We start from the raw sequence: 24721 nt of genomic DNA, 5'->3' as shown, positions 1-24721 counted from the left end.
ATATTATACAATACAGTACAACTGTTAATTTTACCGCCGATATGTTGACTCATTTCTTATTTAATGGCTCTTTCTATGACCAAATTTATGGCGTAGCCATGGGGTCTCCTCTTGCCCCCGTTTTAGCCAATCGTTTTATGGGGCATCATGGAAAACTATGGTTGGAAAATAATACAAACTTAACTGTTCACTCCCCATGGGGGCTTTTCAGGCCTTAATGTTTCTGGCGCTATTTTCTTTGAAGAAGAGATGGGAGGTTAGATTTTGCCAAAGCAGAGAATCAAGGAACGTGAATAAAAGGGAAAGTTATGAATATGGCCGCCGTGCGAATAATAGAGGATGGTCGCTTACGAGAGCTTTCAGCAAAAGTCTCTGGGATTTGTAAATTCTTATTGATGGTACTGAAGATAATGGTCGGGAACTTCTTTACTCTCATTCACACCTGCCAAAATATCCTTACAAGACATTCCCAGCCAAAACATTAAGCCCTCCTGAAAGAGTGAGGCTACCCTAAGCAGCTTTAATACCGAGAGAACACTATCTGAGGTCAATTTTTCTGGGAGACAGTCGGCTCTTAAACAAAAGACCAAAACCTTCAAGATAATTTTACTTTATGTCACAACAGACAACCCAGCAGTGTCAAATCTTCAAGCAATACTGACTCTGCAATACTGTTTGCTGGCAAACATATTCAAGAAAACTCTTTACATATCACACAAGAGGGGTAAATCACTCAAGCACATGCTCGTTAAAGCAAAACTGTGAACTGAAAGCTTGGGTCCGAGGTCAAATTAACTCCACCCGATGAGGGTACAGTCATTTCATGTACAACACTTACCCCATCCCCACAGCGTCACTCGTAACCATGGTGTTGGAGAAGCCGCTATGGGAATGGGGTAAGTGTTGTACATGAAATGACTGTATCCTCTTCGGGTGGAGTTAATTTGACCTCGGACCCAAGCTCCGTGTCCTGGCCGGTGATCAGTTGCTGTTAAATTCATCAGCTATCGTGGAATCTGAAGCAGAAAATGCTCATCTCCAGCCAAGTCCGTGGGGATTTTTGACGAAGAAACATTCACGGGGGTTCGCAAATGATGTGGCTTTAGCTTTGCGTGGAGAAATCGCGGCTGGGATCGATTTTCGAGTCGCAAACCGCCTCTGAGCTGACAACGGTCGAAATCTTAGTGTGCAGCCTTGACTTCGTCTTAGAACATTGAAAACACGGACTTCCCGAAACTGTAAAATAAACTCCAAAAGGCACAAGAATACCCCAGAGGTGAGTCATTCATTTTATTGATTGAACGTTAAATTGAGCATTTTTTAGGCTTTATAATCAACTGTATTTTATTTCCCATACAAAGTCTTATAACGCCAGGGGCACCCAACGTCAGTTTTCGGAAAATATCTGTTCGGAAGACGATTTGAGATCTAGAATTTTCGGAACATTTGTTGTAAAATTCTTACTTGCCTGCCTGTCCTAGGATTTTCGAACATCTAAAAAATGGTATAATTGCCCATTTTAAACAGATTTCTACCCAAAAAAGGTCACCTAGAATTTTCGGGAGCCTTTTTTCTGGCTGAAATTTTCGAAAAGGTAAGTTTTGATCCCTATAATTTTCGGATCACTAGACTTTCAGCTAGGAAATCCGAACAGATCAAAAATTTTTAGGGGATAAAGATATGTCTATATCTACCGTTTAAATACTAAAATACGTTTAACAATGCTATGTTTAAGTGGTTTTGAACTATATTCTCGTTGGGTGCCCCTGTAAGGCGTTTAAATTCTCAACGGCTGTCTGTAGTGACGCGAGCTTGGGCTGCCTATGTCTTTATGAGGGAAAATGACAACTAACGACATCGCAAAAATTCGTAAGCTACAAACCCGTCTAAAACGGACCCAGTTTGCCCTCCGATTGCACAGAAAAGACGAGGACAACTGTACGTAGAGGTTAGTGAAGTTTCTTTCTACATTTACAGCTTATTTTATCATTTATAAGCTCAACTATATTTTCCCATACAAAATCTATAAATCGTACACCGAGCTTGGACTGCCTGTGGGTGAACTCTTCTCTGTAACACATTTTTATATCTTTTGTCGCGAGAAATGTAAAATTATCATCCGAAGTTTTGTTATCCTACCCAGACTACTCACGGGCAAAAAGTGTATTATTTAGAATTAAAAGACTTTCCTCTTATCCCGTGTTTTAGAATAATCTGAATATTCCGTGTTTTAGAATAATCCGTATATTCCGTGTGTCAAAATATTCAATATTTTCCGTGTTTTAGAATATGCCATATATTCCATATTTTAGAATATTCCGTGTATTCCGAAATTCCACCGTTCCTCCATTATATCGATTCGTCGAATAGGGTCGTTCTGCCCGCATCCCCCCTACCCCGTGGGATTTACATTGATAGGTGCTGCTGCATAATACTGCTTGAGTTTCGCGGTTAAAATGATAGAGGGATTAATTTTTAAAACGCATGAAAATTTAATATTTAAACTTAACAAGCTGCACAGCTTCATAAATTTGCACGAAACAAATGATGATTGGATTTGAATACCGAGGCGGAGAGTCACAATATCGTGTTTTTTTTTTAACAAAGGAACTATGACTTCGAATTTTACTAATAAGCTAAAAAGAGCAAGACAGTGAAGAAATATATCGAAAAAAGCCAGTATTTCGAAAGTCACTGCTATTCTTCGTCAGGGTTTTACAAGCAATGACCACGGTTAACAAAGACGTTTAGTTATAATTTGAATAGAGATATGGCGTGATTTGATACAGCCCTAAAGATAAGGATTTTAACGGACTTGACGGATACGGTACAATAATAATAAGAAATTATACAATGGTAAAGAAATATAAGGGAAAGGGTGGGATACATTTCATCTTTCTTATTAAGACCTAAAGGCTCAAGAGTGTTCGCTATGTTTATGAGATATGCTAATAAGAAAGATGAATTGTAATCCACCTTTTCCGTTATATTTCTTTACCGTTATGTAATTTCAATGATAATTTCTTATTATTATTGTACCCGTATCCGTTAAGATCCTTATCTTTAGTGCTGTATCAAATCACACGCCATATCACTATTCAAATTGTAACGTCTTTGTTAACCGTAGTCATTGCTTGTAAAACCCTGATGAAGAAAGTCAATGCCTTTCGAAACATTGTTTTTTCCAATATATTCCTTCACCGTTATATCAGCCTTGCTCTTTTTAGCTTTTTATAATATTTAAATCGCTGCGGATAAGTCGAGATAAGGTCCTTCACCAGGATCTGGTGCTTCTGTTTCGTTACCCTGGTCCTTGTTTAGAGAGTTGAATTTTACTAAGGCCTGTTTTGCAAAACTGATTTCTGCCACGAAAGAAGGAAAGAACATTATCAAATATTTTTTGACTCTTTTGGTTTTATCGAGTACTTCCAGTTATTTAAAGACGTCATAATATATCCCTGGGATATTTCTTGTATCCCCCGTTGCTAAAGAACAACCGAAGCGCGCATTACACGTATAGCGTGTGGAATGCAGTGGGACGAGACTTTTGCATGTTGTTACCGGAGGAAAACAGATCGATCCTAATACAACAAACTCGAATGATATTGTACAACATTACTCTGTTGGTTATTCATACCGGTAAAGAATAACACAGTTCTTGAAGGAGTGATAGTAATATCAACGGAGAAATCAATTCAATCGACCTCCGCTTTACTGTTTCTCACCAATCTCTTTGGACCAACGAGGTAAGTTTAAGTTTTGGCAAAATTTCCTCAGAAGGTTCGATCGAAGAGTTGACTTGGCAGCATTAGCACAAAATTGCAACAAAAATCAAAAACAGATTCTTCTTTAAGTGTTAGCTTGACGATTGTTAAAAGCGGGTACTTTTTTGTTTGGTGAGCTCGTATAAATTTTGGCTTGAGCATGTAGTTAAAATCGGCATCTCTAAAATCTTGCCTGGTTGTTTAACCGCTGTGAGTGTCGTACAACCGATGCTTTGACATTTTCATAGGTTTTCACCCGACCTTTGTCGCTAAACTTGTCACCAAATTAAATGGCTATGTCCAACTTACACGCGTCACGTAAATTTCGAACATACAGGTTTTTTCTGTCAAATGATCTGCCACAATGAGCTGGAATTAACCTGCCTCATGCGGTAATTTTAGGTTATAAATTTAGCAGTGGTTTTGTACTATAGTAGTGCCATATAACAACATATATTCTAACTAAAATGTTTATTTTGTCAAAGTGTTGGAGCTTTCGACAACTGTGGAACACTAAATTTATGCTGCAATTTAAATACAACAGCAGAAATTTGTAAATGTAAATTGTACCAATAAATCTCCGCTTCAATACAAAGCAATAACTTTGCGGTAAAATAATAATCAATCGAGTCCATATTCAACGAAGCCGAATCGACAGTGCTTGCCCAATCGATAATATTGCGAATTGAAAAAGCGTGTTATGAGTTTTTGAACTTTGTTTACAAGTGGATAGTGATACGCTTGCTTTGTGTGAAACTCTTATCTAAAGCTCTCGTCCGTAATATTTCAAAGCGCGGCTTAAGTGAAATGCCAAGGAACGCAATATACTGAACGATATTTGAACAAAGCTATTGACTTTATATCGTAGAACATACGAGTGACTGTAGAACATTATTGTCGATGAAATGGATTCGATTCATTTTCTTTCCTTTTTGTGTAGTACAATGTATGCTGTATGTATTTTAAGGCGAAAGCTAACGGCTTGACCGCCATCGATCGACTCTTTCTGACTGCATGTACCTCGATTTGGCTTTTGTATGCTGTACTATGCCTTTTTATGCTGTAAAATTAGGCATAAGCCTTAAGGTCAATGACTTGTGTGCTAAAGGTAGTGCACAATAATAATAATTATTAAATAACTGTAGTTTTGTGTTCCAAAGATACCAGCTTAGCTCGGTTAATTTGTGGTCTCTAATGAAGCTTTTCCAAGTGTACACTTAACCTTGTCTTCGTATCGGTATCTGCATTGTTGGTTGAGATGCAACATGTAAATAATGCATTTGAGTTTGGTAGGCAGCCAGACCCACAAACTGCGATGTGTGATAACGAGAAATGTTCAAAGACTAAATAGAAGATGATGATGATGATAACTGAGAGTATTATTATTATTATTGTTATTATTATTATTATTATTGTAATTTTTGTAAATTATGACTAATTTGGCTTGGTTAAGATTTTTATTTTATTGTCAAAATTGTAAGTTGAATGAAAGAATAAATTATTATCATTAAAAAAAATATTATTATTATTATTGTTAAGTTGTACATTTAACTTTTTTTTTAACCCATTGACTCCCAGGGGTTCCCCATTGACGAGTAAAATTGTCTGGCCTTAGACAGAGTGAAATACTAAGTCTGGCCAGTTTCGGCCGGTTTGGACATCAAAGGGTTAAATGGTTTTTAGAAGTTCCTTGTGGGTGGCAAATTATTATTATAACAGTAAAAAAATTAATGGTAGACTAAGTAAGTGCATGTTTATTGCCCAATCTTCAATATATTATTTGAATTTTTTTTTCTTTACAGTCATATATTGAGAGCAAAGATGTTATTGAAGAGTCGAAGAGTATGAAAGCCCTCTCTAGGGTGACTATGGACTCTATTTCACCACGGTTAGAGTTATAAAATTAACTTAAACTTGCATCCGTTTATGAAAGCTCTGACGCATTCTTTCATTGTAACACATAACGACAATGTTTACTTTTTGTTAAAACAATAATGTAGCTTCACAATGTTATGGTCTTGGCGTGTTGCTTTACCATGGCAACAAGAAAACCCTGGTAAAACACAGTCAGTGGAACTTATTTGTTTTGGCATTAGATGCTGGTATTAATATATATGCTATTTGGGAGCCCACTTTTAACATTCTTAAATAATACACAAATTAATTTTATTATTATATGCAAGGTAAAGTTTTCTGCGGTTAAACAGTGTCAGAGAACCCCAGTTGAAGTGGGCTTTTGATGGCCAATGCCTGTGTAATCAGCTTGTGTATCAAGTATTGAAAAGCTTTGTTTTCACTATAATTTCAGATTGCAGATTGGTAATGGCAACAGACGTGATACTGAAGTGATAATTATTAAAAACTGCCACAGTGGTTTAGGTAAGTTGTTTAAAGATGCTTTTAGGTAAAGGTAAAGGTACACTTTATTTAATGTCGGAAGTTCCTTTACTCTCTAGAGAGTACTCTCCCAGGAAGCCGATAGTGCGCTCATTTTACCCCCCCCCCCCCCCCCCACCCCCTCTTTTCATCAGTGCTCTGTTTTAAGGGTATTTAAACTACTTAGGCTACACTGAAAGGAAAGAAGTCGAAACAAGGATTTGAGATCCGGGGATCGAACTCAGGACCTTATTCAACAAGGCCGCGCACTAACCGACTGTGCTACCCTTGCTCCTGCATGGGTAAAGGTTTAGGTGAAATTTAAAGAAATCTTCTATCAACTAAATTTTTACGGCATGATCATCTCATGTCTTCATTTTTGTTTTTCAAATCAGGAATCAAGATAGCTGGTGGAAGATCAGCTCTTGGAGCAGATTTTGGGATCTTTATTAAGAAAGTCCTTAGTGGAGGTGTGGCTGATCTTGATGGTAAGGATGAATGTTTAGAGTGTCATGTTTTAGAGAATGGATCGAGAGAAGATCAAGTTTGCATGGTGGTAAGAGCATAAACCTTCCAACAGAGTGGCTCAGGATCTTTTCCTTTAGACTCCTCTTTTTCTTTTGTGGGTTGAGATTGTTTACTCTGTTCTGAGGAGTTAGGGTTAGGGTTAGTGTTAGCGTGTCATCCAAAGCCAGAACTGGATTTCATCTCCTTCAATTTAGTTTGATTCAAGCAGGTCTTAAACACAGGTCACATATCTTTCAAGACTAGAAGTCCTTGCTCCACTGATGAACAACTAAGCCAAACATTTCCCCTAGATCTGAAAAACATTAATGTAGAGTGATTAGGGCTAGCAGACACTTTTGGTGTTGTTTACATGTATTTATCTGTATCACAGTGACCTGTACACTGACCTGTAATCCGTGGCCTGTGTTTTAAAGCTGCCAATTTATTTCCATCCTTCCCAATTAGTCAAGTATTTTCTGCTTCGTTATACAAGTTTGAATCTCAAATTGACATAACTCTGTTTTTTATCAATTCCTTCTCCAAAATCTTTCCTTATAATGTGTATAATATAATCCTTGAGTTTTTTTTCAGTCGACATTTTAGCATTCAATAAACTTAACAGGCTAAAATACCATTCTATCAATAAATTGCTTTGTCTCAGGCCGCCTTAGGGAAGGCGATCAGCTGTTGGAAGTTAACGGTTATAGTCTGCTTGGAGTGTCCAATGGCAAGTAAGTGTGTTTTAAAGTCTAAAGGACAAGACATTCTTTGAAACCTTTGGTTACTTGTCAAAGTCATTGCTGTTGTCTCTCAACCAAAAGGACACAGACTGCTGGTAGTTTGGAAGTGGGTGGGATTGTTTTATCAGAGGCCACGGAATACGCTTGAAAGTGGGGGGCTAGGTTTTGGTATGGATTGACCATGGAAGTGTGAGGGGAGGGGGAAGAAGTTTAGGAGAAAACAACAACTATAGGAAAAAAAGTGGGAGAGCTATAACCCCCCCCACCCCAGCCCCTCCCTCTCTGCAGACCCTGTTTATGCTGTTGCATGCATTGACTGCACTCTATCTCCTGCAGGTACACAGGAAATTTTTCTTGGTTCATTCTGATCAAATCTTAGATTACTTGGATCAGAGAACAAAATAGCAACTTAATTAAAGCTGAGTTACTTTTTCTTTCCCTTTGATTCAAACATGATTAATGCAAGCCTGATGTTAAGATTTGTTCAAGGTTAACACCCTCCATTTGTAGAAAACCTAAGATTTATCTTGACCTTCTTGTTTTCCTTTTTTTCACCTTATTTTGCTATTAATTTTTGTAGGGCAATGTCACTTCTTAGGAGTGCTGCTCAGTCAAACCATGCTAAACTGCTTGTGAGCAGAGACTCCCAGTCTCGGTAGGTGTATTGTTTTTAATTACGTCCTACATCTGCCTCAGGTTTGGTTTTTACAAAAGTTGCCTCCTTACAAAAATGCCTTAAGTGTTCCCAGAAGTTTTATTCATTTGAATAATCAGTAGTTCTGTGAGCTCTCAGTATACGAAGCACTGTTGCATTGTTTGTAAAACTACAGGGGCATAATTAGGAGTAAAGTAAAAATAGAGATGTTACCAAGTTCCTTAGAATTGGTGACTTGTGTAGTTACCAAGCCTCAAAGTGGCCATTATGGCTATAATTTTGATTGGCAATGATTAGTATGAAAAAATCATCCTTGTTTATTTCCTAATAATAAGCAATTTACATAATGAATGTAGACACTGTCTCCCGTTAGATTTTAAATGTTCTCAATTTTCTAGGCAAGAATTTATCACTCTAATGGAGGGTCTTAGTGGTGACTTGTCAGTACCAGGTCTGACCAATGGTGTCATGAATGGCTTGGTGAGAAGTGGTAGTTTTGGCAGTTCGCGAGGATCCACTCCTTCCCCAACCATGGGTTAGTAAGTCTGTCTATTGCACTAGTGTTCTAAGCTAGTGAAAATGTTATTCATTTTAATCATGATACTTTTGTATGTAAAGGAAAGCGTTCATGGGTGATGACAGCAGGTCAGATGTCTCCATTAGCTGGTGGCCGCCATGGAAGTCCGGTTTTATCACCCACCATGTCACTTGACAAACCTTCGGCAAGCCTCCAGAGAATGTATTCAATGGATCTACCCACATTACCAGTCGGTCCCACAGTGGTTCAACATCCACCAGGTGAATTAACATAATGATTTTGACCTTTGGACCTCATGGTTTTTCCCTTATCTGAAACACTCAAACGGTCAAATTGCTTCACTAGTCAGTCCTTTGGGTCTTCATGTTTTGTTCTTTCATTTAATTACAGTGGATCAAGGGATTATCTTTAACCACCATGCATGGCAACATCATTCCCCTCCCACCACACCATTCCCTAATTCCTGAAAAATCCTGTCGAGGTCCATGCATTCCTTTTGCTTTTATTTTCTCATGTGCAATAACAATATTATTTGTGAGTATGCAAGGATTTTAGAAATACATTTCTTATTGCTAGGTGCTTATGAGCCTCCATCGTACAACTCCAGCCTTCAAACGCTTTCTTCATCATCATTCGGGACACCATATGCACGGCACTTCAATGGGGACGCACGCTTTACTGAACAATCTCGAGACTATGAAGGCCACAGTCACCTTACTGCAGAGCAACGGAGTGTTTCATCTGAGCTAACCAATGATTCTGGCCTGCCAACTGACAGGCATTCACAAAGCTCTTCTCCAACTTTTGATCATCCTGGGGAGTTACAGAGCATTCAGATTCACTATTCAACAGGACTTGGTTTATGTGTTGTTGGTGGAACAAACCATTCAGATGGACCACATATTTATGTAGATGATATCATTGAAGGTGGAGATGCCCACAAGGTTAGTTCTTGTCAAGTCAGTTTTTTTATGATACTAATAATAATAATATTGCCTGCAAAACCATCTATTCAAACAGTAGAGTGGAACTTTTAGATTTTACACAGGCCATAACACCAGGCCCCAGTTGTTCAGATGGTGGATAGTGCTGTCCACTGGATAAATCACCATCCACTGGATAACTCAGTTGGTTTTCATATGCTGGTGTTTATACACTGGGTGGTGATTTTTCTGGTATATAGCATTATCTACATTTTGAACAACCAAGGCCAGATTGTTTACAAGAAAATGTTTTAGGCACATGTTATCCTTTATACTCTGAGTTGCTTGTTGGGTTTGGTCTACATGTATGTAAAATCACAAAGTATACAGTCGAAACTCTCCTTTCGGACACCTCTCTAATACGGACACCTCTCTAATATGGACAGTTCACTTGGTCCCGAGAAAATGCCCATACATTCTTTGTAAAAATAACCTCTATAATACGAACCCTCTATAATATGGACAACGGACACGAAATCTCAGTCCCAGAGAGAAAATTCATAAAAACTTAACCTCTTTATTACGGACACTCCAATGATGACAGTTCTTATTCAATACGATTTCCTGTTTGTCGTTACATATCATTAAGTGTAATCAATTGTTTCATTGTTCATACGATAACAGTATCATTTGTTTTCAATCAGTAAAAATTATATATCGACATGTCATTGCCATTTATCATCAAGATTTCTTATTATTTGAAGACTCTCCAGTTGCTGCTTTCCTTTTTCTCCCTCTTTCCTTCCCGTCATTGAATCAAATTTGGCTGATGAGTTATGCAAGATTATTTCAAAAGCTCAGTCGTTGTATGTCAAAAAACGACTAGCGAATGCCGTTCAGAAGAACATCACAGACTTCTTTAATGCAAAATGACTCAATAACAAAGAACTTTCATTAAATACTCTACTGTATGTTAGTGTTCGCTACACTTAGTTACTGTTCTGTTATGTTACTGCTCGGAAACTGTATTATAGTTTGCCACATGTTTTTGGAATTGTACAGCTTGTATTGTAAGGATTTGTGCTGTCCATTATGCACCTCAAAGACTTGTTTGGGCCAGTTTTGATTTAAAGAACACTTAATACCATCAATGGAGCCTTTGAAGTGACGTAATATTCATGACCTCTATACAACAGACACCTCTCTAATACGGACACTTTGCTCTGTCCCCTCGTTGTCTGTATTAGAGAGGTTCGACTGTATTTTATGTAATAAATAAAAATGTTGCTGCTCGGATAAAGCACATTAAGCTCTGATGTTTTATTCACAAGAAAATTCTAATTTTCAAGTGAGAGGAGGGTGCAGAGAAATGGCTGCTTCCAATTTCTTAGGATTTAATAAATGGCAAATCCATTTCATCATGGGAGTAAGATAGGATTCCTCCCACTCAATATCTGAAGCGCAAAGTATTATTTGCATAATTATTGTCATTTCACAACTCAACCATCAAACCAAGGTGATTCTAGTAATTTCTCTGTATTTTATATATGTAATATTGTTTCTTGTAAATATTTATTCTGCACAGACAAGCATTACTAAGGTGAAAAGGATTTGCTGGCATTTTGTCCATAACTTCTCAAAATTATAGAAAAGTACTTACTCCTAGGCAGATAGAGTAATAACCTGGGTTTTTTCATTTTAATTCGCTTTTAATAATAATTGTTTGGTTTTTGCAGACACCTGTTAGTACCTGCTTTATGGTGTAAACATGATATTAACACACAATTTTCATAATTAAACTGGCTGTGGTACATTGTTAAAAATACAAAACATATGACGCATTGAATGTCACATTGTTTCTTTTTACTCTTACAGGACCGAAGGCTTAAGAGAGGCGATCGGCTTATGTACATCAATGGGGAGACCCTCATTGGTGTAACCCATGAACAAGCCAAGTCTCTCTTAACTCGACTAAAGCTCAGGTGAGGTCACTATTACACTACTGGTCTGCTTTAATGAATTTCTTTAATTTTAGTAGCAAGTGAGTGATTCGTTGACCAGTATTATTGTCATGTTTCACAACACTAAAAATTATTTTCAGTGTTGTGAAATTGAATATGTCAAAGTACATGTAAACATCCTCTCACAAGTGTACATTGCTTGGTATGCAATATGTTAACAACAGCAACAATAACCAAGAAAGGTAATATTTCACTTGAAAACTCTTGATATTATTATTGACTTCCTGGATATACTGGTTATTGGTTGAATTGAATGGGAACTGCAATCTTATTTTAGTAGCAAGTGAGTGATTCGTTGACCAGTATTATTGTCATGTTTCACAACACTAAAAATTATTTTCAGTGTTGTGAAATTGAATATGTCAAAGTACATGTAAACATCCTCTCACAAGTGTACATTGCTTGGTATGCAATATGTTAACAACAGCAACAATATATTATTATTGACTTCCTGGATATACTGGTTATTGGTTGAATTGAATGGGAACTGCAATCTTATTAATAGTGGTCAGAAAATTAATACATTTTGTTTTTTTATATGTTACCTAAGCAAGGTTGGTTTTGAAAGGAAAGAAACCTTATTTAAGTGTCTAGTTGTTCTAGCACTGGAGCGCTTATTGGGGATATTGTAAACTGACATTTTATAATTAGTGCAAATCAAGTCAAATGTTGGTTTTTGAGGAGAGGGGAAACTGGAGTCCCTGGAGAAAAACCTCTCAGTGCAGAATAGAGAACCAACAAACTCAACCCACATGTGATGGCGAGTCTGGAAATCGAACCCGGGCTACATTGGTGGGAGGCGAGTGCTCACACCACTGCGCCATCCCCTTCACCCTAAAACTTTCAATCTTTTTTCACAGTCACTGTAAGTCAGTCACATCAGTAAATTTCTTAGAGAACTCTCAAGCAAAGATTACTTTATTTTCAGTAACTGTAAGCAAATGATATTGTGGCAGAGTAAGGTCTAGAACAACCATCCAAATCATGAAACTGGTGATCATGAGCCTCACATGTACTTCACCTCTCTTACTGCATCACTAGGCACAACTATCTTTGAGATGAAGATTTTAAGTAAAATTATTTACATTGTTTTTTTTCACAGGGGCCAAGATGCTGAGGTAACATTTATGAGGGGTAGGATCAGGCCTGGCAGTCAAACACCCAATGGATCAACAAGCCCTGTACAGAATAGCCCAAGAGGAGGCTTAGGAAATGGATTGTCATCAACACAACTGAACTTAGATGGGATTGAAAATTGTAGCTCTCATACTTCATCAAGGAGATCATCTCAAGCAAGTGTATCTGACTTAAGTAATACTGATATTTTTATGCAAGAACTTCTAGCTGGAAATGCAGCGAGTCCTGAAGCCAGTTTAGGAAGTCGTGGAAGTACTCCTAGCGTGGAAACGTTCCTAGGAAGCCCTCGGTCCCAAGTATCTCCACCTGAAATATCAGATACTCAACCAGCTGTGTTACAACCAATGACACATCAGATTTCAGGAGCTGGGAATGGTATTAATCATGTAGGTGCACCAAACTCACACAGGCAACCCATTAATGACTTCCACCCAGCACCTGCTGCATCGCCTCAGAGAATTGTCAATGGGGGTTTCCAGCCTGCATTGTCATCAACACCAGCTATGGTTAATAGCACACCTAATGGATTTAAGGTTGTAAATCAACAGTATGTTCCAGTAACAAGTCAACCCTATGTAAATGGAGCCTTAGGAGGCCAATCTCTTGTTGTGGAAAGAGCTGGAAGTCCATTTGTTGCAAACGGTAAGTCTTTTGCTTAGCAGGGTATTGACTTTAAGGTCATGTTAAGATCTAGGTAGGCTCCAAAAACAGGCATATCTTGAGAGTGGGTCTAGAGACCAGAAATTTACAAATTTGCCCTGGTTTAGGCATGGTTGAGCCTTTCATGTAGCTGTCTGTTTCAGTCTTATTGACATGTGACACTTTTTCAGTAACAAGAGAGATACTGTATATTACAGCTTGCATTACGTTTTTCAGTTGAATTTATTCACACTTGGGACATGAATATTATTGGACTGGAAAGAACAAGGATAAGTAACTTACAGTACAACCGTAATCCCCAGGTGCGCAGTAAAAGACAACAGACACACAAATTGGGCATAAACGAGGGGGCAGGGAATGTACTGGCAAGGCGCAGATAATACTCACCACCCATATGAGGGTGAGGGGCCTCAGCACCAGATGAGATGAGCGGCAGATGAGGGGCCTCAGCATCTAGCCAAAGGGGTGCCTCATGCCTTCATTGTAAGGCGGGCATATAAGTTCCTGGGATAATGTCCTGGGGCCATTGTTAACGCAGTCCAGCAAAGTAACGATATGCCCCTCTCTCTTCAGTTCAGGGCTGAAGGGGTGCCACCGGCAGCAATTCCCCACCCATAGTTTATTAAGCTCACAGCGTGAAAAAGCCATGTCCCTGTTTAACCCTTTCAGCCCCGATAGTGCCAAATGGCACTTATAGATTTTACTCTCTCTAACGCCAGACGATTTTACTCGTCAATGGGGAACCCCTCGGGGCTTAAAGGGTTAAAGTGCAAACACTACATAACCAGAAAGCAAAAAGGGATTGAGGGAGGGATTACGTTGCTGAAGGAAACAAAATACTTGAACTTTCTGAGAAAGTCAAGCCAAGAAGGGTCACATGGCGAGATTGATCATAAGAGCCAAATAGAGTGATCATGTAATGGGATTTAGTCATAGCAGTACTCCTTAGGCTCCAACCGGTATTTGCTTACGGGCCTTTACTTCTTTTTACTTACAGTAATACCCCCGGCTCCAACAGCAATAATAATATCGTTGGAATGACCTGTTCTTTCTTCATTAGACACACTACTTTTTTTTCACGTCTCCCTGCAGTTCTCCATAGTTGTTGTTATTATTATTATTATTATTATTATTATTATTATTATTATTATTATTGGAAGCTGACCTACTGAATATGGTATGCAAAGATGTTGAAACTGAGCCTGTTTTACAGAACGTTTCCGCTCGAACAACTTAGTAGAGGGTCCAACACAGCACCAGACTCAAGATTAGATATACACCCACGTGGGTTTTGGGAGAATCAACTATCCGCATTCTTTGATGTGATGATGGTTTGCCACCCAAGTGCCGAATCATAAAGAGACTTCCATCCCCAACAGATATACAGAATGCGCTAAAATGAGAATAAGCGATTATACCTGACAAGAGTCCTCAACATCGAACACGGAACATTTAACCCACTAGTTTTTTCCACAACTGGTGGAATGGGTTAAGAATGTAGGAGGTATCACTCCAGGCTTGCTGAGTTGATTGCCATTAAGAAAGGAGAATGTTATTCTAGAATGATCTCATGGATCCGCGCCAAAACGTAGTTCTCATTGCTGAGATCTGCAATACTATGCTTGAGAGGCACAAGAATGGTGAAATCTAGAAGAGCTGTGTGTGAAATTTTTAACATTTACCTAGATATCGAAATTAGTGAAGGAGCCATTTGCTGAAGAACTTTTTATATATTTATTTTTATACAGAGAACTGACCAAATATTCAAACTATACATTACGGTCCATGTTTTCATTAGGTAATTTCGAATTTTCTTTTAATTTCGTATATTATAGTTTTTAGGTGTAAGTTTTTATTACATCCACATTTATACTTGTAGTTCCCCAGCCGTAGTGAAACAAAACAAGGTAACTTTCTGTCTAGTTTTTCGATTCTAAAAAATTGTAAAGTAATTATTTTTAGTAATGACGTTTTGAATAAAATTACTGGGTTAAATAATTATTATTAGTATTATTGTCATCATCGCCATTTTTTAAAACCACACTGTTTCTTAAATATGTTGCTCTTGATTAAATTCAATGTAACATCAAGAAAGTTGGAAATCTGCTATTTTGAAAATTCAATTTAATTAATTGATGACTGTTTTTCTTTGTGGTTAATAATATTATTTGTATGTGTGAAGAAAACCTGTTTTCATTGGCTGGAGTAAATTGTCTTCAGATTTTACATTGAATACAAATCTGAAAATTTTTGCAATCTTCCAAAAAGGTACTTTTATTTTAATGCTAAAAATCTATTTGACACAGAGGTAAGGTAGTAACATTGATATTATGGAAAAGAAATTTTGTCATGAATGACTTGGTTTTTGTTTTAATAAGGTTGTTCCCATGTGTGGTTTGTGATGATATCATTAAATATTATTTATGAAAGTTGATCTGCATATAACTTACATTCCAGATGCAAAGCTATAGTTTTTCAAGGGTTGATAATGAAAATAGAAATAAATAGCATATTTCAGTTTTTTATGAATATCAGTTAAATATCACAAACACAGGAAAAAGTCATGCTATTTGTGCATTTATACTGAATGTTGCGTTTATTTGTTCCAAAGTATCAAATTTGAGTTACATCTATAGTTATCCTTGTTCTGAAGAGTTAGCTTCGGTGTTAAATGTTGGAGGAAAAGACATCTAGAAACTTTTAGAGAGTTTTAAAATGTGTGACATATCAATCAGAAGTGAAGTAGTTCAGATCGCGCAAAATTCTCGAATTTGAAAGCCTTTGGAATGCAGGATTACATATTTCTAGTAATATCTTTGTCATTGTCGGTCTTGGTATGTAAATGAAGAAAACGAAAGTTGTTGTTCTATTTAATAAACTTTAGTGTCAAGGATCAAGGTCAGATTCTAACATTTCTAAGTTTAATTCTCTGAGATAAATATTAAAACTCAGCGTAACAATAATATTTTATAGGTCCGAGTCTCATGATAAAATTATTTTGCTTTTACAGTAATTAATGCATAGTGTTATGAATAAATTTGTCCATTGAGGTAAAAAAAAAATCCCAGTTCCTGGCAACTCTAATTTGGGAAGTTAGAGGTTGACATCTGTTAGGTTTCCCATGTTATTCTGTATTAATTCATCATTTCATCAGTACTTCATCGAAAACTTACCATCTCATTTACTGTATATATTTTATGTGTATAAGATACACCAATGGCCATTGAAGAACCTATGCACATAAAGTGTCACCGATGTTGTCCTTTTTTCAGGAGCCGGGTTACCTGTGGTCCGAGAACAGCCAAATCAACTGCCCTTGAGATCGCTTCACATAAGTCCTGTGCAACCAAAATCTGAGCATCAATCAGTACCATATTACTTACAACAGGACTTGGAAGCTCTTCACCGTGTTTCACAGCAACAGATATCTCCTAGCTTTTTGAGTCAACAGTCCAGTCTTGGTGGTCCAGTGTCACTTCTCACTACACCACCACCCAATGGTGGCCCCAGGACTAAACGGTATGGACGAGGCAGCAGACGACTTTCATTGGACCCTCATACTAAGTTGAGAGTGGAAAAACTTGAAGTGGTGAGTTTAATTTGGCGCCCATAATTTTGAGCTTGGGTACAAAAGTCGGTCCGGATCAACTATATAGGATCGCTCACCTCGGATCGAGCGAAAAACGGTTTAGTAAGCCAAAACTATTCCACGTTTGTCCCGATTTCACCAAGGTTAGATTAGGGTTAGGGTGATTTCTCGTGGCCTTGTCATTTTTTCAATATATATTTGTACCTGCCTCATAATTTTAGTATCAGGTTGTTATTGGAGTTTTTATGCCAAGCTACACAAAGAAGAATCTATCATTCTCCTCTTACACTATTTGCCCGAAGCCATCACAGTACAGCCTGAAATCAGAATCAACTGGCTGATATCAAAGAGGATTTGTAAAAGATGAAGTTTTAGTTGCCTTCCTGGGTTAAAATTTAGACGTCGAAGCATCCGGCCATTAAATAATAGTCGATGTCCGCTTTAAATCCAGCTGGGAAATAATGCAAATTTGTTTGATCTTCAACGTCGCTATTTGTTTAAATCTGAGTATCTGCTTCCAATCTTTTAGAATTTTTTTTTATTGTGTATTTTCAAATTTGTTTAGGCCTTGAGGTATTTGGGATTCAGACCTACAGATGAACAACAGCGAGAATTAAGACAAAGATTGCCTGCTGATCAAGCAGGCTTTGTCTCGTATGGAGGTAAGAATTGTTCGTGGCTTGATTAGCTTCCTTTCCCCATATTCTACCTTTCCGCCAGCTTGCGTAGCAAAGCGCTTGAATAACGAGACAAAGCACTTTTTCCGCGTCTTTTCAGCGGGCCGCCCCTCCGTGCACACTAGTGGATAAAATTGGAAAAAAAATCACTTCGCATCCAAGCTTGACCGACTTTTATGTCAAAAACAAAGATATACTCTGTAAGCGAGAATGATCGTCGCAGTTAAGAGAGCTCCTTAATTAATAGCGCATGAAAGCGCAATGTGCCAGTTGCAAGTTCATGTCTGCCTCCTCTTCAAAGCGAGTTTAAGTGCGAAGATCTGTAAAGTAGAACTAATTTCCATCACAAAAACTTCGCACTTAGACTCGCTTTGAAGAGGAGGCAGACATGAACTCGGAAATGGCCTATTCACGATCATTTTTCAAGTTGCAAACTTCCAAGTTGTCATTCTCGCTTTGAGCTGTCTCAATCCACAGGTCAAAATGGAATGACTGTCATATATATACCACTATCAGAAACAAATTCTCGTAAAATTACAAATGGTAAAGTTATAAATGTTGTCTCCGTAGCTTTCAAAACCCTTTTTGTCCCTGGAAATTGGAAGAAAAACAGGAGGGTGGTTCGTGCGTTTCAATAATTAAGCATGCAAGAGGAAGCATGCAGAGGCGGAAGAATGAAAAACGTTTTGATATGCCTTTTTGTTTTAAGTGTTGTTTTTGTTTTCGTATTTGTAGATTTTGTGAGTGCTGCGAGACAGGTGTTTTCGTTGGAGCTCGATGATCTTTCGTTGAGTAACTCATCTGTTCAGTTTGCAATACAAGATGTTAACATTGCTGAGGGTAATGTCCCTACTAAAGACGACACGTTTGAAGAGGTGAGGTACAGTGACTCGTACCCCTACACAGCCTGCAATTTTTTATGATCCAGCTGTTTTTAAAATTTAGTGTCAAAATCGCCGGCAACTGGTGAAGGTTTTCAAATTACGGAATGGCCTGGATGTTTTGGGCACCTTTATTGTAGCGCTGGTAACAGTTTAAGATTTGAAAACCGTTTTGCAGGAAAGAGACAAATAGTGTCAGCAACCGACAGTTTTAAATGCTATTAAAGACAGAGCTAGTCCAATTTCAATCTGAATTTCTCTGTGGGTGCAATTTAGATGCAGCAACAATCACAGTTAGCTTCACTGGAGGCGATAGCCAAAGAGAATGCGGAAAACGCCGAGCGAATCAGAAGGGAACGAGACGAAGCTTTACGCGAAGTGCAGCATTTGAAGAAATTACTAATGAAAAAGGAAGAAGATTACTTGACTGCTGAAGAAGAACTCATGAAAGCAAGAAGGGTATGTTCTCCTTTTTCAATCGTGTCAAAACGCTCGAATCCGAAGAGCTTTGTTCTCTACTGAACTGTCACGGTTTTACTGTTTTAATCACATACGGGGAAAAATTACTGAATGCTGATTGGCTGAGCCGGGGGGCATTTTTTTCTTAATCACGAGGGCACATCCGAGGGCACTTTTGGTAATCAAGAGGGCATAATTACTTGATCCTAATTGGTTAACAGTTGCTTATCCAGAGTAAGCGAAGTTACAAGAGAATCTTCTTTCGGATTCTGACTCTGATGAAACTGCTTTTTTCCACGTATCAAATACATTTAAGCACTATTTCTGTTGACAGCAACAATTTATTGAATTGAACTTTAACCGAATGAAAGCGTATTGAGTGTTTTCTCGTCAGACAGACAGACAGACAGTTTATTCTCTCAAACATAAACAGGTTTACAGAGAAGCATAATGAAGACTTAATGAGAAAAGGGCAAAAATAGTTAAACTAATACCTTGCCCTAACAGTTGGAAACATATAAAAAGTACCTAATTAATTAAGTGGATACAAAAGAATAAAACACACAGTACACACACACACATGCATAAAAGCAATATTCTTCTTTTCTCGTGACGTCACGACGGCCATGTTGGTATACCCAATTAATCCTCCGGGAATTGAGGTCTACTATCATGCAAACGTTTTCTTTTGTTTCGGTGGAAAAACAAGATTACTGATCACGTGAGTGAAAACACTCTCAAGTTGATTGACATTTGTCGCGGAATTAGTGAACGGGCTTCTCTCAATAATTTTGCCCTTCGTGTGATAAAGATGTAATCGCAATGTACCCCCGTGCAATGAAGGATTAATTTCACGCGTCTTTTCAAAGTTTTCACAAGCGACGAGGTCAATTTGATATAATCCTTAATTGCCCTGCGGCCCATGCGATACTATAATCAAGATCTTATGCCACAACCTCGTTCCCAGGGTTCTCTCCTACTCTTCCCCTGCGAACGAGGTTGCTTATGCCAACCAAGAGATTGTGTCAACTTATTTTAAGCCCTTTCGGTCCGTAAGTGCACACAATTTACATTTTCACTGATCTCAGGGAAATCCTTGTGTCGATAGCTCGGCGTTCACCAAAGAAAAGTCCCTCCCAGTTCTTTTTCCAATCCAAGGTGGTTCGTGGTGATGGTCTTAAATTATATTCAAGTTACTTGCTATGATCGCCTTTTCCGTTTTATAGTTTTCATTTTCTCTGATCAATGGTATAGTTGTTAACAACATCTACACTGACCTGTCTTGATGATCAGTCCAACAGATTTGACAGCTGTTATTTTGAATTTTACTCAGGACGCTCAAGGTCTTCTTGAAGAAAGTCGATCTCTCGAGAAGAAAGTTTATCTTGCCTCTGAAGCTCAGAAAGCTGCAAAAGACGTCGAACAGGACTATGCTGAAGTGAGTCTCAGGTCGCTTGCGCAAAGGACACCCAAGCCAGTCATTTGACCACCAGAGCTGTTGTTCGTAAACTTGTCTGGTGTTATACCTAGGCCGGTTCCAATTTCTCATGCCTGGGGCAAAAGTTCGAGCCTCAACGGTCACATTTTGATAAAATAATGTAAAATGAGAGTTAGGAAAGTTAATGTGAATGATCGTACTTTCACTAAAATCTACAATTTTAATCGGAATAACACTGGAGAGGTTACTTCTGAAATCGTCAGGCACGTTCGGATATTGTCGGTCAGCCAAAAAACCCTCGAGCACTCTAAGAATAATAATGGTGGCGCCACTGTCTCATAAAGATTGGTAGGGATGTATTTGGATATGCTTTGGGGCTTAAGGAAGACTTTTTTAACGCAATTTGAACGTTGGTTTTTGAATTGCACATTGCTTGTGTTGCCATATACTTTTGATCCTAAAGTTTGTTCTTTCAGTTGTTTATTTTCACGTAATTGGTTCTTTTGGACCCTTGAGAAAAAGCGCTCTACACATTTTAATTATTTACTCATTTATCTATCCATTCATGTTATTTTTCCCACCTTTTTGTTAACCCCTACAGTGATCCATATTGGCGTTCAAAGTGCATTATAGAACTAAAATAAATTTATTAAAACGTTTTACTTAGGTTATAAGACTTCTGGAGCAAGAGCTAGACTCGTATAAAACGAAAGAGGCGGAGCAGAAACCTGATATGGTAAGGATGCAATTTTTGAATGAAAATGGCTGCTCGCCTTACGCGAGACACAAGTTGAGAAAGAGGGTGGAAAGATACCTCAGCCATTTTGAAATGACAAGACTTCATTTCTTTATGAATTGCACGGATAAAAGATACCACCTTAGATTGACAGTTGTTATTCGTGTTCAGTTGCAGAATAATCTGTGCAAGTAAATGAAGTCGATTATGACGAAAGGAGTTGCTGTATTCGCCGACAGATCTATCCACTCATTGATATTATTTATTTGTTTTGTAGAAGGAACTCCAAGAGTTGCAGAAAAGACTGGTTGTTCTCGGTTGCCAGCTTCGGAAAGCCGAAGTTAGCAAACGGACGTACGAAGTAGCCACGGAGAAACTTATTAATTTTGCAGAGGTATGAAGAACAGCCTAGTGCAGAAAAAAAAAATTCAAATTAACCCAAAACAGATCCTTTTTAGAAAAAAGTTTCAACAACCTGTTTATTTTCAGATGGTTCATGAAAACTTGACAGAAGGCAGCTCAGGAAAGTAAGTAAACTGCTGAAATTTTAGGCCAGATATTATGTGAAGAACAATTTCTAAACTTTTTCTGCTGTTCTACTTTCAGGCCCCCACCGCGTGGTAAGGGCGAATCGGTTCGGGGCGAAGGGAGTTCCAATCCTAAACCGCCTGCTTACCTATCCCGTCATGCAAAGTTCACGCCAGCATCACTCGCAAGACAGGCGCGTGAGACCGTTAAATCAGTCAAGGCGCTGATAGAAGAAGAACGTAAGTGATCAGTTGGTCTTAAAAACGTTTCACTTCATTCGTTCAAGAGTTTTATGCCCACTTGGAGTCATGCTTATTTTGTGATTCCCGGTCTAATTTTTATTTTACTTTGTTAATTAGCTCTTCCGTTTGGTTGGGAGGAAGCCTTTACCACCGATGGTGTCAGGTATTACATCAAGTAAGTTCACAAAGAAATTCACTCCATTTGTACCTTCAGACTACTGGAAAGACAGAATGTATGTTTGCCTTCTTTTCTGTGGGAGGACGTGTAAATCTAAGACGTTTTTCTTTGTCTCGCAGTCACGTGACACAGCAAACATCATGGCTTCATCCTGTCAGTCAAGTTCAACATCTGCCATCGATAAAAGAAAACGAAGATGGTGAGCGAGAAACGCTCACGTGACACTAAATGCGCTTTAGTCAGATACAATCAGTTATTGTTACCGCGTCATGTTTCGTTTTCAAAGAATTTGATTTACGACCAAACAATTCGCAAAAAGAGGTGTTGTATTACCGTGTATGTTTAAATATAAAGAGCGGATTGTGTCGCTCGTATATAGGTTTTGTATAAAGGCCATGAGTCTGTGGAATAGCACCAACGAGGCCACTCACAATGGATAACAACGTTATTAGCCTTTTGGCGATGACAAATAATCCATTCAAGCTCAGTACGCGTGTCGTATTATTCGCCTGGGCATTGTAAATCAAGAGACATCTCCCCACTATTTACTGTAGCCTGGTAATAAAACGGGGCGAATTCTGCATTGTTCGCATCAAACTTGACCAAAGATTTTCAATGCATCTGTTAAGAAAGCCGGGCATATTAAGACAGATTACGCGTTTAGAACGACTAGCCATTTTAGTGCGTCTTAAAAGATACAGTAAATGAGATAGTTTGATAGTTTTGTGTCCGTGTCTAAACAAGGCAAATTAAACGGAAGAAGTACAAATTTTTGCCCACGCAAATTGCGCGTTTTTCATCCGTTTAATATAGCGTTCCGAGAGATTATTATTATTATTAAGTCTAAAAGGATTTTAGGACTTCATGTACTTTCATTTTGGAGGCAAAGCAAGTGGGAATATGAGTATATCCTAACTTGTCTTTGTCATCATCGAAAATGATTTTTAACGAGGATTTTTTAAAGATGCTTGGTATTTTCCTTTTCTTTTGGGAGGTTGAAAACAGCTGCGAATGGACCCTCACGGTATGAGACATGGGTAAATTATCACAAGGCTTTATTTTTAAGTATGCTAGTTTCAGTCCGTGATTGTGATTTTTTTGCCATCAATAATTTGAATTATCGGCGTTCTGCCCTCGTTTTTTCTTTGGACGAAAATGCAAGAAATTTTAAATCGATCCAATCTTTGCAATTGCTTGTATAAATTATTATTGTAATTATTATTATTCTTATTCTTCTTATTATTATTATTATTGTAATTATGTATATCTCACACTAGTCATTCATGCATTCACTATATCCTTCATTTTAAAAACAACCACATGATGAAAATGATCGCATAATTATAGATAGAAAGATTAGTGGTATATTTCTATGAAACTGAGTGGTACGTCAGGTCCTAATTCTGACTGAGTTTCAATGTGGCATAACATTGATCGATTCTCTTTGAGCATCCATTGACGCCACGTGTATAAATGATAGAAAAAGTGAGGAAAGGCACTCAATAAAAATGAGATACCAGCATTCTTGTTGTCGTTCAGTCATATTTTTGGATGTTTATTTTATTTGTAAAATCTGTGGTCCATTCTGCACATCTCAAAACTCAACTCTGCTCTGAAAAACTTCCTGAAAATAGAACCTTGAATGTGGATGGAGATGGTTATGAAACTCGACAAGTTTCTTTGTTTTATGTTTGTTTGATGTTTTGGCCCAGACCATGCACAAACCACACCTTTTTCTAAAAGACAGCCAATCAAGAGTTTTCATTAATTTATTCAAAACTCAGTTACAAACCGAGAACAACAATTGTGCATGGTCACTATCAAGTGAACATAAAGCACGATTTCACTGTTCTCGATTCCACAGTTTAATCACCAGTCCATTTATGAACTATAATGTGAACAACAGGAGGTAGTTGATTGAATACCCCGGTAATTGATGTTCCAACTTGAATTTCAAGTCTTTTCTATTCCTTGGTCACTGGGGATGAATTCCTTCAAGTCTATTTGCCTCGAAAGATAGCACTCGATCACTACAACAGAGGGTTTTCTAGATTTCTGATGAAGTGGTTAACTAAATGTGCAAATTTTCTTGTCAGACTGTATTACTCATTACTCCAGGGATTCCTCAGCTCATTTAGCTCACGCTAATCTGGTTTGAAAGAAGTACTACAGATAACAGTTCAATGTTCTTTTTATTCCTGTCGTGGTCTTGTACATTATAAGTGTTCAAGTCCGACCAAGTCTACAAGTAAGTCTGGGTCAATGGAGCAATCAGTCAACAAGGCTTGGATTTTCAGGATTTTATTGAAAAAAGATAATGTGGTAATCTGAAGCTGCAATTGCAAAATTAATTAAAGAATATTGGAAACAAATCCCTTTGTAACGAAAAAGCCAGAAAAAGGGTTACGAAATCAAAAGTACTTACATTTGTCCAGCCTTGTCAGGTACATAGATTTAAAGTCAGAAACACACACACTTCCAATTGAAAAAAGGCCTTTAATTAAAAACACCCTAGTAAACCATGCATTACGAATACCAACCAAAAAAAAAACATGTTACATAGAAAATCATGTGAGCTTAATGGCCGTAGATTAGAGTCCAGTCCGTTGCGATTTCGGTTACGCAACATCCCCCCCCTCCCCCCCCCCCCACACAATGGGGAATCCCATTCT

At 38.0% G+C, this 24721-nt stretch overlaps 1 protein-coding gene across 1 annotated transcript; it reads left to right on the top strand.

Annotated features, from left to right (window-relative positions):
- Window positions 1-3482: 3482 nt before the first annotated feature.
- On the top strand, window positions 3483-23571 carry LOC138016912 (syntaxin-binding protein 4-like). Its single transcript, XM_068864084.1, has 22 exons — window positions 3483-3746; window positions 5567-5652; window positions 6073-6143; window positions 6536-6628; window positions 7309-7378; window positions 7968-8042; window positions 8441-8577; window positions 8661-8840; window positions 9157-9524; window positions 11379-11485; window positions 12627-13303; window positions 16594-16910; window positions 17476-17572; window positions 18323-18462; window positions 18745-18927; window positions 20261-20365; window positions 21033-21101; window positions 21379-21495; window positions 21591-21628; window positions 21708-21868; window positions 21989-22046; window positions 22169-23571. The coding sequence occupies exons 2-22, from the start codon at window positions 5609-5611 to the stop codon at window positions 22269-22271; spliced, it is 3210 nt and encodes a 1069-aa protein (XP_068720185.1). The 5' UTR covers window positions 3483-3746; window positions 5567-5608; the 3' UTR covers window positions 22272-23571.
- The last annotated feature ends 1150 nt before the right edge of the window (window positions 23572-24721 follow it).

This window comes from Montipora capricornis, chromosome 9 (assembly GCF_036669925.1).
Source record: "Montipora capricornis isolate CH-2021 chromosome 9, ASM3666992v2, whole genome shotgun sequence".
Classification (NCBI taxonomy): domain Eukaryota; kingdom Metazoa; phylum Cnidaria; class Anthozoa; order Scleractinia; family Acroporidae; genus Montipora; species Montipora capricornis.
The sequence above is the reverse complement of the archived record's forward strand: the minus strand, read 5'-3'. Positions and strand labels throughout refer to the sequence as shown.

Bases quoted from the DNA above. Each gene is read 5' to 3' on its own strand.
- LOC138016912 (XM_068864084.1), top strand. From the start codon at position 5,609: ATGAAAGCCCTCTCTAGGGTGACTATGGACTCTATTTCACCACG. The intron at 8,841-9,156 runs GTGAATTAACAT...TCTTATTGCTAG, and splicing joins AGTGGTTCAACATCCACCAG to GTGCTTATGAGCCTCCATCG. The intron at 20,366-21,032 runs GTGAGTCTCAGG...CGTTTTACTTAG, and splicing joins TCGAACAGGACTATGCTGAA to GTTATAAGACTTCTGGAGCA.